Source organism: Dendropsophus ebraccatus, chromosome 5 (assembly GCF_027789765.1).
Source record: "Dendropsophus ebraccatus isolate aDenEbr1 chromosome 5, aDenEbr1.pat, whole genome shotgun sequence".
NCBI lineage: Eukaryota > Metazoa > Chordata > Amphibia > Anura > Hylidae > Dendropsophus > Dendropsophus ebraccatus.
The window spans coordinates 114,299,853-114,313,833 of NC_091458.1; the positions used below are offsets into that span (position 1 = coordinate 114,299,853).

The 13,981-nt window shown below is 38.8% G+C and overlaps 1 protein-coding gene across 1 annotated transcript in view; it reads left to right on the forward strand.

Moving 5' to 3' along the window:
• Positions 1-391: 391 nt before the first annotated feature.
• LOC138794185 (FERM and PDZ domain-containing protein 4-like) overlaps positions 392-13,981 on the forward strand; it is a 203,382-nt gene continuing 189,792 nt past the window's right edge. The window contains exons 1-3 of the mRNA XM_069972959.1: positions 392-409; positions 3,548-3,627; positions 11,861-11,989. Of these exons, the coding sequence (XP_069829060.1) occupies positions 392-409; positions 3,548-3,627; positions 11,861-11,989 (227 nt within the window). The remainder of the gene's footprint in view (positions 410-3,547; positions 3,628-11,860; positions 11,990-13,981) is intronic.

Here is a 13,981-nt window from a genome sequence, read left to right on the forward strand (position 1 = left end):
AGATTATCAGTATTTCTTCATTACAAAACATACCTTTTTTGTATTATTTCTATAAATCATCTTTGTACAGGGCTACTAAAATTAAACTTACCAAACTAGGAGGACTGTGTAAGATGTTCTGCTGCTTAAATGGACAGATGGACAGATGATGCACTCTCCTTTAAAAAATAAAATAGAATAAATTCTGCATCCAGTAAGGTGTTTGGAGCACTGGGGGCAAGGTTACCACCTCTAGAAACTGATCTTGCCCACCCTTGGCCATCCTGCTCCACTGATAATCATTAGAAGGGGTGGGCCAGCTGGTAGTGGATCGGCGCTCTGGGTAGTAATCCTGCCCAGTGCCTCCAATTCGCCTTACCAGATGCATAATTACACTTCAAACTGCAAGGAAATGGCCCAGAGGATTAAGGTAAGAGACGTATCTTCATCCTCTGCACCCAGTGCACAATAGGGAGCTTTTAGCAGGTTAGATTAGTCTAACCTGCTGATAGTTCCCCTTTAATGTACCCCCATTGGATTTCAACAATGCTCTCCATTTCCCATACCATGTTTTTAAATTCTGAATGTAGTAATTCAGCTTTGATGAGGGTTACTTAATTTTTTGTAAGATGATTGTTTCTGGTAGGATGTTCGAACAGTAATATTAATATTTTTTTTATTTAGTACCACCCTATTCCGATGAACCTTACAATGCAGAAAGTAAATATACAAAACAAAATCATACACACCTCTCAATCCAACGCATCAAAGGCTGCCATGCTTCGAGGAAGGGAAAGATTTTAACTGCAATTTACACATGTAGACCAAAGACAACCTCTCATTCTGTAATGCCAAGCTCCCTTTCAACCCACTTGGATCCCTATGGTGCCATAAGGGTGGTATTACACGGAACGATTATTGTTCAAAAAATCGTTAAATCATTCGTATTTGAACGATAATTGTTTAAAGTAATAGCAGACAACGATTAAATGACCAACGAGAAATAGCTGGTCGTTTAATAGAATTTGGACCTATTTTCATCGTTGATCGTTCGCAAATCGTTCACATGTAATAAGACGTTGTTTGATCATTCGCAGTAGCAGCGAGCGCAGTGGCGACGACTGGACGAATAACCATTGTAAGTAATGATCATCGTTCTGTGTTAATTGGGTAAACGATTTCAGGGCATTCGTCATAGCGGTCGTTTGAGTTCGTTTATCGTTAATTGTTGATTATCAAAAAATCGATTTGTGTAATAGTACCCTAAATTCATGTCATTAGACCCACGTTCATGCCAGGACTTGGCTATAAAACTGGCACTGTTGATGCCCTTAAGCGCCCTATTCCACCGGACGATTATGGTTTGCATAATCGTTAACGATTAACGATCTCAAATGACCGCTATTGCGAAAGACCTGAAAACGTTCACTCATTTCCATGGAACGATAATCGTTACTTATGATCGTAATTGCGATCGTTTTTCTTTGCTATTTATTCGCTATTGCGTTCGTATCTATTGCAAACCACCGAACTGATGTCTTAATTAATGCGAACGTTTTGCGAACGAGCAACGATAAAAATAGGTCCAGGTCTTATAAAGCAATCAACGATTTCTCGTTCGGTTGTTAATCGTTAACTGCATTTCAACCAAACGATTATCGTTTAGACTCGAACGATTTAACGATAATCTGAACAATAATCGTCCGGTGGAATAGGGCCCTAAGTTAAGGGCCCTAAGCTCGCTGCTGGTAGCTGGCCTATATAAAAGAGCCAGCAATCAGCTGAAGAAGTATCTAATTCATTGGCTGATTGCATCTTTTGTGCAGTAGGTTAAATTGTTAGTTGGCCGCACATCTTCCCGTGTAAACAGGAATGTGCGGCCAACTATAGTGAAATTACGAGGCCACACAATTTATTGAACTTTGCGAAGTCTCTGCAAACAAGCACCGAACTTGCTGATCTATGCCCCTTTGAGTCACTACTCGGGTCGTGTAAAAGGGCTCCGAGAGCGCGCTGTAACCACTCAATAGCTGATATTTCTCTGCAGAATTCTTTACAAATTGCTCCAGGTTCCCCCTTTTTTGGGCCTCTTATTTGGAAACTGCTCAAAGCTTCTTAGGCTGCATTCACACGTACCGGGAAGTCGTCCGTGCTCACGGATCCGTGTGCACGGACAATTTTACAGCCCATTGCTTTCTATGAAGCTATTCAGATGTTCCGTGATTTCACGGATCCGTGATCCGTTCCGTTAAAAAATAGGACATGTCATTACTCGGAACGGATGCACGGAATTCCCCATAGAAATCAATGAGATCCGTGTTTTTCACGGATGTACACGGATGTGACATCCGTGTTCATCCGTGAAAAACACGGATGTGATGTAATCAATGTCATTTAAAATGCTGTAAGACAGATCCGTGAAAAAAACGGACACGGATACAAAACGGATGCAAAACTGATGCAAAACGGACTGTTTTGCACGGATCACGGAGGTAGCTGCCGGACCACAATCACGGACCGGGAAAATCACTGAACGTATGAATGCAGCCTTAGTTTTTTTTTTCTAAGGACCTGTGTAGCTTTAGCCACAAACTGACACAAACCTTCCTTGTAACTATAAACTTAGCCTCCCCCTAGTGCTTTAACAGTGACATCTAGTGACAACAGACAAGAGAAACAAAACTGAACAAATTTACAGAAGCAGCTACCTTGGTATGCAGTGGTAAGGCTTATCCTTTCTTAGATACTGGCCTCAATAGATCTTTATTATTAATATATATATATATATATATATATATATATATATATATATATATATATATCAAAGTTACTGCATAGTGTCCCTAAGCAATGAATATACAGCTTTAGTAAGGTAAGAAGTATAGGGTTATGTTGAAGATATTACAGAGGATAAGGATATGCCATATATATATATATATATATATATATATATATATATATATATATATATATATATATATATAACTGTTCGGTTCCCCTACATACTCCTAGTCCCTGCATCCAGGAGAACCAATTATATGTGTTTTAGGAGTCAGCAGCTTATCTTTATAAACCTTTTCCACTGTACTATATGCAACAAGGCTAAGCTCTGTTTTAAGTAGAAAAGTATAAGATTTGCCAAGAAATATATTAAAATTGGGACTACTGATAAATGTCTGTGTATTCTGCAGTCATACTTCTCTCTATTAGTCCTCTATCTTTTACTAATATACATTTGGTAGATTAATAATAAGTAGGGGACAAACTACAGTGTGTAACTTTAGACTAGACAGGTCTGCATAGGTGCTGTATACATAAAACCTAAAAATAAGACATGTCTGATTATAACTATTATCAAAGTTGCTTTATCCTATTTTAGATGTACTGCAGTAGAAAAATACCTCAAATAAACCACGGTCCACTAAAAAAAAATCAAAGTTTGCAGAATGTGAGGTTGCAAATTAGTTTTGATGTCTTACTTGAAAGTAATGCCATGGAACCATGCCATCTGTCGGTTAATTGTTTCTGTTGAAAGATGGTAATTATTTTATGTTATGGTATTTTTCAGATAGGTCAGCAAAGTTTTGGTTTACAAAATCATCTTCCAATTTTAGAGAATAATGTTTCATTTGCTGTTACAGCCCAGATGTGAGTTAGAGTTTTATTTAGAATTTGACAGCAATTAGGGGTTGGGGTAAAAGGATGTTATTTAGTCAGAAATCATTGGGCTATTATTCTATGAAGTGAGTTATGTGTGTGGTGTATTAGGAGCCTTCTTTCATTTCCACTGATAAGCAATGTCATTTGAAAGGGGAAAAAAAGCATCAACGCTGCTTATCCTGTCAGCGGGGAAAAAAAGTCCAGATAATGAACTCAAAATCTGCCAAACAGAATGTTAAATAGGTCTGTCGATTTGAATACTTAAGAATACTTAAGACAGTCACTGGAATACAGTGGTCTCAGTCATTCTGTTGGATTAACTCCATTAATCCGCTGATTATATTTGGCAAAAATAGAATTGATTAAAGGTATGAAGTGTATAATGATACATAACAAGACTTGGATAAGTTATTTGATTATTGCTTTGTACATCCGTGTCCCAACATTGTTGATCCTGACTAACTTTATTTGTTGGTATTATTATCTACTTATCAAAATGAATATCACTACATATCAATATAGTAGTAATAACAACAGTTAACATTAAATGTTTTAATGTTAACATAAAAAATATTACTAGCAACAAGAATAACACCACAAAAAGGTGAAAATAATGACTACAAGAATATCTCTGCCATTAGCTTAGTCTGCAATCATGCACTTCTAGTATCAATGAAACGTATGCTGCGTTTACACGGAACGATTATCGTGCGAATTTGCACGATAACGATCGAATTCGAACGATAATCGTACGCCTAAACGCAGCGAACGATCAAGCGACGAGCGAGAAATTGTTTATTTTGATCTTACAACATGTTCTAAAATCGTCGTTCGCAAAAAATTTGCCGATCAATCCGTGTAAACAGTTGTTCACCGATTTTACCTATGTGAAAGATAGTCTTAAGTGATTGCAAAAACGATTTTTCTGTACGATATATCGTTCTGTCTAAACGCTGATTGTTCTAAAAAAAGCATCGTTCTTTCGATATCGTTAATCGTACGATCGGGCGAATTATCGCTCCTTGTAAACGTAGCAATAAATGTCATCTTATGCAGATAGATATGGGATAAGTTCAGTACGTCAAACTTTTCTATAATTCTATTAAAATTGGAAGTTATTAATGTATTAGATAGGTCAATAGAAAGATAATATAAGAAATAGATGGAAAGATAATATAGGAGATAGATACATAGAGATAGATAGATAGATAGATAGATAGATAGATAGATAGATAGATAATATAGGATATAAATAGATAGTTAACATAGGTGATAGATGATAGGAGATCATTAGATGGCCGTTTCTGTCATGAGTCCAAATGAGTTTATTGCTCAGGCGGCAGTTTTGTAAGGGCGGCATGTTTTATGGAGTGGCTATAAATTATACTGTCTGCTACACACCACTGACTTCATTGACTTCGTGACCCACAGATGATAGCTGGACATAGACTTAGGCTATGTTCTCACAACGTATGTTTTGTGTAAATCACGGCCGTTGTTGCAAATTGCAACAACGGCTGGGATTTATACAAAACATACGTTGTATATGAATGAATGGAATCCCAGCCGGAGCGTATACACATTGGGGGACATGTATCAAGCGCACGATTCATCTTTAGTTTTGCCAAAAAATATGCAGGAAACCTACTTCAGCTCTCAGCTGGCGTAGGTTTCCTGCCGTGCGCATCGGCGCGCACAGAATTTATGTTGAGGCAATTCGCCTCTACATAAATCTCCATAGTGCCGGAGCTGCGGGGACATTTTTAAGTCCGGCACAGAAAACGTCGGACTTAATAAATGTCCCCCATAGTATACACTACGGCCGTGATTCAATCCAGCCGCACGAAAAACTGACGTGTCAGTTTTCTGCAGTCGATATATATTGAATATTGTGTGCAGCTTTGAATTGGGATGCGGGCACACGCGGGTCGGGTCACAGAATGGAAATCAGGACTGCATGCCCCTTTATAGGGAGCACAAGGTGTAATGGTAGTATGACCATCAATAAGATCACCATAAGTAGTCACAATGCATTGACTATTGTATATGTCAGGTGCTTTTATTTTTGAAGAAGCAATAAAGACTAAAGAATTGTATACATACTGGTGGAATTGGGAACTTTGAAACTTTTTCTGTCTTGTCTTGTGTATGCATCAATTGTTATAAGCTGCAGGTAGGTTCACACTGCGTGTTTGCAGTCCATTTAACATATCTGTTTAATGGGATCCATTTGGATACATTTTCCCATTGACTTCCTTAATTTAAAAAAATAAATAAATAAAAACTGATTTATTTTTTAGCGTACACAAAAAAGTAGTTGACCATGTTTTTGTGTATGTTGAAAGTTACCATTTAAAAATGGATCCCTTAACCCCTTAACAACGCATGACGGGTATACCCGTCATGCGACCGTTTAGAAGGATCAGAGAGGGCTCCCGACGTGAGCCCTCTCTGCAGCCTGCGATCCCCGGTTGCTATGTGTAGCCAGAGACCGTGGGTATTAGCCGCCGCGGCCGGCTAATTAACTATTCAAATGAATAGTGACTGTGCCCCTCTCCCTGGTGTCTAGTGGGGTATCCCCCCCTCGCGCGCGATGCGATCTCGGAGGGGAGATCCGTTGTAATGAGCCCGCCGAGGCTCAGCATCGGAATAACGCTCATCCTGGCTCGGCAATTCATGTAGATGTGCTGTGTATATAGAAATACCCCAGGGGGCTTCTAATTACTGTATGTGAAAAGAAAATAAAGTGTTTTTATTAATTAAAAAACCCCTCCCCTAATAAAAGTTTGAATCACCCCCCTTTTCCAAATTTGGTATCGCCGCGTGCGTAATCGGCCAAACTAATAAATGATTACATTCCTGATCTCGCATTGTAAACGACGTAAGAGCAAAACCCCGCCAAAGTGCAAAATTGTGCATTTTTGTTTACATTAAATTCAGAAAAAATGTAATAAAAAGTGATCAAAAGTCGCATATATGAAATCAAGGTACCAAAAGAAAGAACAGTTTGCGGTGCAAAAAATGACACCTCACACAGCCCCATAGACCAAACTATAAAAGCGTTATAAGGATGGGAATAGAGCAATTATTAACACATTTAGTTTTTCTTAAAAGGTTTACATTTTTTAAAAGCCATCAAATAATATAAAAGTTATACAAGTTACATATCGTTGTAATCAGAACATAGATAACATGTCAGTTTTACCATAGGGCCAACGGCGTAAATACGAAACCCCTCGAAATAAAAGAAATTGCACCTTTTTTTCAAATTTCAATGCACATATAATTTTTTCTGGTTTTTTTTAGCATATTTTATAGAAAAATTAAGTCTGTATTTGCAAAGTATAATTGGTGTCTCAAAAAATTAGGGCTCATGTGGGTCTGTAGGGGGCAATATGCAAGCGCAGTGGCCTTTTAAACATGAGGAGGAAAAAACTAAAGCGCAAAAATGAAAACTGGCTCAGTCCTTAAAGGGTTAAATGGACTGCAAAAATGCAGTGTTTTCAATGGAAAGGGGTAGGGGGCACAATTTCAGGTTCCACCTTAGGCAGCAGGAAACCTAGGATCGTCCCTGTTCAGCAGTAGACCTCAAAGGATAAAATATGTACATTTTATAGTTCTAGACTTTTAGTAAAACACTTTGAAATACTATCGACCAGGAACAAATACCAAACAGGAAACTAATGCATTCAGCTAATGGCATATTTACCAAAATAACTTCATCCATTTGTATCAACATTTGATCTGTGAAATTCAATTTAGCAGCATTTGTCTCTTTCTCTGCATTGTATGTATGCTTTTAATTACATCAGGATATGGATGCTTCTAGTGGTTCTTTCTTTACAGTGAAGTATTGAAGTGCCTAAGGCAATAAAACTACTCTGACTTGGTTTAATCATTACCTAGTTTCCTATGAATAGTATTTGAAAGGCCACACAAAAACGAATGCATTAAGCATGAGTGAATAATGTCATAAGTTGTCAGGACATACAGGATAAAAGTATTATGAAAAGGGCATATTCCTATGATATGCAACAGATGACTTACATAGTGTTCAGAATTGTTGGTGTGTCTATATTGTGTAATTATAAAAGAATATGCCTTACTATAAAGATCAACTATAGCATATTTGGGGCCACTAGAGGGACCTTAAAGAATAATGTGTGTTAAAAGAACATACAGCCTGTCTGTGAGCCTTCCAAGCCCCCCCCCCCTCCCCTTTTTTTTATTCTTTTGCTTTTGCAGAAATTAAAAGGGGAACTTCGGGCAGGGGTTATTTTTAGGGTATGGCGGGGGAAAGGGTGAAAATAAAGGCCGCCAGTCTCTTACCTCCCCAGTTCCAGCACCGGGTCCCGGATCGTGCCGCTCCGTTCTCCTGTCTGGCCTTAACTTCCTGGTCTGAGCTGCAGTCTGAGACGTGACGTCTCAAGGCAGCTCAGCCATTCAGTGGCCTGAGGCGGGACTCCGCTATGACCGCTGAATGGCTGAGCTGCCTTGAGACATTACGTCTTAAGCCACAGCTCAGACCAGGAAGCGGCTGCAGGACGGGAGAACAGGGTGGCGCAATCTAGGACCCGGCGCTGGAACCTGGGAGCTAAGTTACCGGCATCCTCTATTTCCATCCCTTCCCCGCCATACCCTAAAAATAACCCTTGGCCGGAGTACCTCTTTTAACTTAATTCCTCCCCTCCATTATCTGCAGTTCTCCTAAACTCTGTAAAACATATACAGGAAGTGATATCATCGGCCCTCACAGCCTGCCTAGTAAACTCTGGCTAGTAAATTCTGTAAAACATGTACAGGAAGTGATGTCATCGGCCCTCACAGCCTGCCTAGTAAACTCTGGCTAGTAAATTCTGTAAAACATGTACAGGAAGTGATGTCATCTGCCCCCACAGCCTGCCTAGTAAGGGTATTAGAGGAGTGCAGTAAGGAAAACGCTAGGAGGGAGACAGTAACTGCACCATTTTTATATCACTCCCATATCATTTTATAAGCATATAATTTTATAACTGTATATAATAGTTGCCTAGCACATTTAAGTAAATCATCCTTTGTGCCTCAGTAAAGCAAATTACCATCTAAAACAATAAAACAGCAGCCTTATCCCCAGGAACGTGCCATAACTACTGATGTAAAGCTTAGCACAACCACTACTACATCTAGTGGCCGAAAGTTTAAGGTGATTTAAACATAGAAAACGCAAAACAAAAGGAACATGTACTGTATATTACAAAGCTACTTACAATCACAACTCCTATTGATTGGTGCAAGAAGCTGCAGCTCTTTGGAGGATCTTCAGATCATTTGGGTGGCCCATAGGAGATTGCACGGAGTGACGGCCATCAGATCGTCCTTATCGTTCAAAAATCTTTGAACATGTTGAAAGGATTAGCCAACATCATGCATGTCAGCTGATTGTTGCCTTTTAACAGGAAGTATTACGCCAAGTAATTATCAGCCATAACGGCTAATAATTGCTTGGAGTAACAGGGACTTAAGACTGCCTGTTCTGATAACAGAGGTGCACAACATAGCTGTTGCTCACAACTCAGCTTCCATCTTCCTGTAGAATGCCCTCTGTAAAGGTCACAGAGCATACCCTGAAGCCTTTTTTCACTCATCTAAAAGGGGCAGGTCCTCTCTATTGTGCTTGCTGAAAATCAGATTACTAAAAGCTATTAAAATAGCTCAGACAAGATGGCTACCCCATAATAATGTTGAAATAAATTAACTCAGTTTGTTCAAAGATGAAGTCATCTGACCTAAATTGTATGATATTGTCAAAGAGGCCCAAGTTTAAATCCAAGTGTCACTGTATTGCAGATTGGACAAATCACTTAATCTTGCTGTGTCCAAGGCTTAAAACATAGATTAAAAGCTCCAAAAGTTTTAGTCATGTGATTATGTAATCTTTTCATGTGTGCTTTGCTGCAGATCATGAAGTATTCAGAGTGTATACCATTATAGCCATATACCATTATAACCATTACCATGTATAGCATTATGGACTGCCAAAAGAATAGCCAGATGGCATTTTTGGAGTATCATATACTATAGTGGGTGGATGGACGGATGGATGGATCAATAATTAAATACCGCTGCTGATAACATGGATGACATTCAGTCTGCTGGAAGCTGAAGTAGATTAGAAATTTTAAAAACAATACCTAGAATGTAAAGGTTTCATCTTGTTGAAAAGGTTGTTTGGCTGACAGTTATCTCTCCAGGCTGCTCTGACTTCATCATATCTCTCTGAGAACAAAGGGGTCAGGCAGTGATTTCCCATCATGCCCAACCCTTATCTCCACCAACATCAGTGCATGGTTAGGAGAACCCTATATACCTTATACTGACAGCTGAACCCACCTACTAAGCCTGAAACTAAGCTGATACTTTACTGTCCTGTCTGTGATGATGATATGAAGGAAGCTGCTGTTAAGTGATGAGTGTGTAGCAATACAATAAAAGGGGAGGCCAGCAGATATAAAAACAATAGGTAATGTTCACAGCTCCTGTGCATTGTTGCTTATGTCCATAGGGCTCACTGTAGAGTTGGGCTTCTCAAACTTTTTCTATCTGGGGCACTGACAAACACATACTGTACTTCTGTACAGATCCAGAAACTGTTGTGCAGCACTCTTAGGCTGCATTCACACGTTCAGTGATTTTCCCCGTCCGTGATTGTGGTCCGGCAGCTACCTCCGTGATTCGTGCAAAACAGTCCGTTTTGCATCCGTTTTGTATCCGTGTCCGTTTTTTTCACGGATCTATCTTACAGCATTTTAAATGACATTGATTACATCACATCCGTGTTTTTCAAGGATGAACACTGATGTCACATCCGTGTACATCCGTGAAAAACACGGATCTCATTGATTTCTATGGGGAATCCTTTCCGTGCATCCGTTCGAGTAATGACATGTCCTATTTTTTAACGGAACGGATCACGGATCCGTGAAATCACGGAACATCTGAATAGCCCCATAGAAAGCAATGGGCTGTGAAATTGTCCGTGCGCACGGATCCGTGAACACGGACAACTTCCCGGAACGTGTGAATGCAGCCTTAGTACTCCAAATAGCTGCAACCAAATACCACCGCACAGTGCATATATCTCTTCTAACAGCACCTTCAATCCCTCAGCACCTCTTCTAATACCAGAACCAACAAACCAACCCCTTAGCCCCTCTTCCAGTGACAGCACTGACCCCTTAGCACCTCTTGCAGCCCTGTCCCACCCAGCACCTCTTGCACCACTGACCCCTCTGCTTCTTTTCTAGTGTCAGTTACCCTCACCTCTTTTCTCCCCTACAGGAGATGTGTTTGTAAAGGGGTTGTCTGTAATAAAATTATATTTTTTTCTGCTGCCGGGGCTCCGGGGGAGATATTAGGAACATACCTACATTTCCCATTCCACCGCCGCCAGGTCCCCGACCTCCCCCACGCTGCCTACAGCTATTGCTGCTACCTTTTAAGCTTCCATTTCCAGGAGGAATGGCACATCACTGGATGATTAAAAACAAAAAACGCTAAAAACAGATTTGATTTTTTTTTTATGTACACAAAAGTGTGGTTGACCATTTTTTTTTTAATACAGTAAAATTAAACTGAAGGAAAAACACTGTAAACCTAGCCTCACACTCTTGTGACACAGTCACATAGTCAAGGACTGAAGTCAAACACTGTTGTAACATCAACATAATTGGACCTTAGCGATAAAGACAAACACTGCTGTGACCTTATCATTAACATTGCTATTACCATTGGATGTACAGGGCATATCTCCAGTAAGGTCAAACTCCCATAACATATAGTCCTAGCTCTGAAATTGGATTGCCCTTTGCTGGCCTATTATAGTATGTTTTTGCCTCAGAGCCTGGGCCCATCAGGGTATCCTTTATTATCCCAGTGACCCTAATAGTTTGTGTAACAAATCAAGATCAAAGAAAATGTGAAGAGTAATGTAGATCACTGTTTGTTTACTGTGATGATGTTTTATTATTGCTCTCTGGATAAAGAAGTTGTGATTGCTTTATATTGTAATGTATGCAAAAGATTATAACATATTGCTAACATACAATACACTACATATAACAAGTATAACGTCCATTATGTGATTATGTGGATGTCTTTATATTAAACTCTTTTTATTAGATTGCATTTGCCAAACGTATATTACTTGTAACGTAGTTAATAAAGTAAAATGTGTATTTCACAGCTCAGGAGTTATACAAGACGCAGCGATCACCAAAACTCAGAAGTATCAGCGTGATCTACATTCTCACTTCCCCGGCTGGCATCACTGTGAGGAAGAAAGCCTTGATCTCTCTACACTTCAAAGACCCAGGTACCACTTTTTTGAGGCATTACTGCCAGCTTTTCCCCTAAAACTTGTCTTGACTATGTTCCTAGCTCTTGAGTGTTGTGTATATGTAATAATATTATTGTTTGACATGCAATTTTGTATATGGAACAGTCCAAATCTGTCTTCTAACCAGTCAACAAGAAACGAGCTGAAAGCAAGTGCTGTGTTCTGAATACTTATGAATAAATAAGACCAGGGTTACATGGAGACTTTTTGTGGTGCTACTGATTGACTGCAAATACCAAGTGACAGCTGCAGTTCACAAGATTGCATACAACTGTGTGTAATCCTTTGGCAAAAATCAATCAGTAGGGCTACAAAAAGTCTCCCTACAGCCCTAACCTCAATCTAAAGGGGTTTTCTTGAATGATATGCATTCATTTCCTTGTGTTCAAATGAAATGGTATAATGCCCCTATAACTATAGAGTGTTGTTTGAACTGCTGAAACGTATTACCATTGTAATAACCATCGTCATTTTTTATATCGCCATAATATTAATATATATGTGCGCTAATGCGCTTTGTGCTATTAAATAAGACCTCACTGGAGCAGAAAGCTTAGTTTATGATGGAAGCTTAAAAACATGCTATAAATAAACGTAAAATATCACTTTTTTCATACATGACGGAACTGGAAAATAAAACCATTCAATGTGTTATACTTCATCAATGCAGCGTATGTTGCAATAAATTATATATACTTTACGCTTATAGTTCATGAGAAATGTCAACCCGAGTATGAATTGTCCCTAAAGGCCCAATGCATGATAGGCTGGTTTCCTTAATTAAATGATATGGTACATTAACATAAATCAATGTGGCAAACTGTTAAGATTATTAAGCTGTAGCAGCTCCCACCAATGTTTGCTTAGGCTGGGAGGTAATCTAGATGTAATGGTAACCTGAAATAGAACATTCTGCTGACTCCAATTGTTGTAGAAAAAAACGATAATTAACCCACTAAATAAAATCTAGCAGGCACATACTTTATTAGATTTAAAGTTAAGGTTATCTTTGTACAGAAGAAAGTCTTATTTAGTTATAGTGGGATGATTTTCTTTCTTCTTTTTTTTTATTTCTGCTCAGTAGAGGTTTAAACTACAGTGTACTGTCAAACAGAGGACAAAGTACAGTCTACTGATTAAGATGATGATAAGCTCATCTATTGACCGTAGCCACCAGTAGGGCCTTTTAGCGAGGAAATCAATTGATGTTCTGTGCTGCAATGCAACACAAAAAGCAAACACAGAAAAAAGATCAACCTTGTTTCCATGGAAAATGTTCTTGTATAAATAAATGTGATGCAAGAAAATTTTCATAGAAAATGATAATAAATGTAAAGAAAGTATTGTAAATATGTCTTCAAACAGGTTTTTTTTAATGCTACTTTTGTATGTTTTCCTATTTCTTGAGGCCACATAACAAAATATCCAAGTAGTCCACTAATACTTGTAGGACAATGATTTATTTCATTTTTCCACGGTCGTCTTCCAAGTGGTGTAAACTTTCAAATTTTTCCATTGGCACAGCCTTATGAGGACTTATTTTTTGTGGGACAAGTTTTACTTTTTATCTGTACCATTTTAGAATACTTATGACTTTTTTTAAACATTTAATTTAGAAAAGGGGAAGGTAGAGGGAAAAAATACAGTTTTTTTTTTTTGGGGGGGGGGGTTTGCGGGGGATATATTTAATTACATTTTATTTTGTGTACATTTTTGTTTGGGAACTTTTACACTATTGTAATACACTGCAGCACGGACAGGAACATTGTCTGTCAGCATATCACAGACTGTATTACACTGCTTAGGTGACTAGTTAAGTATTGCTATTCACATTCTTTAAATGGTTTGGTCACAATCTGATCGCAGCTTGCAAAGGGTTAATCTACCAGGAACAGAGGTTTCTCCATTTCTGGTAAATACAGTGGGGTGCTCAGCTGTCATACTGACAGACAAGCTCCTGCGGTCTCC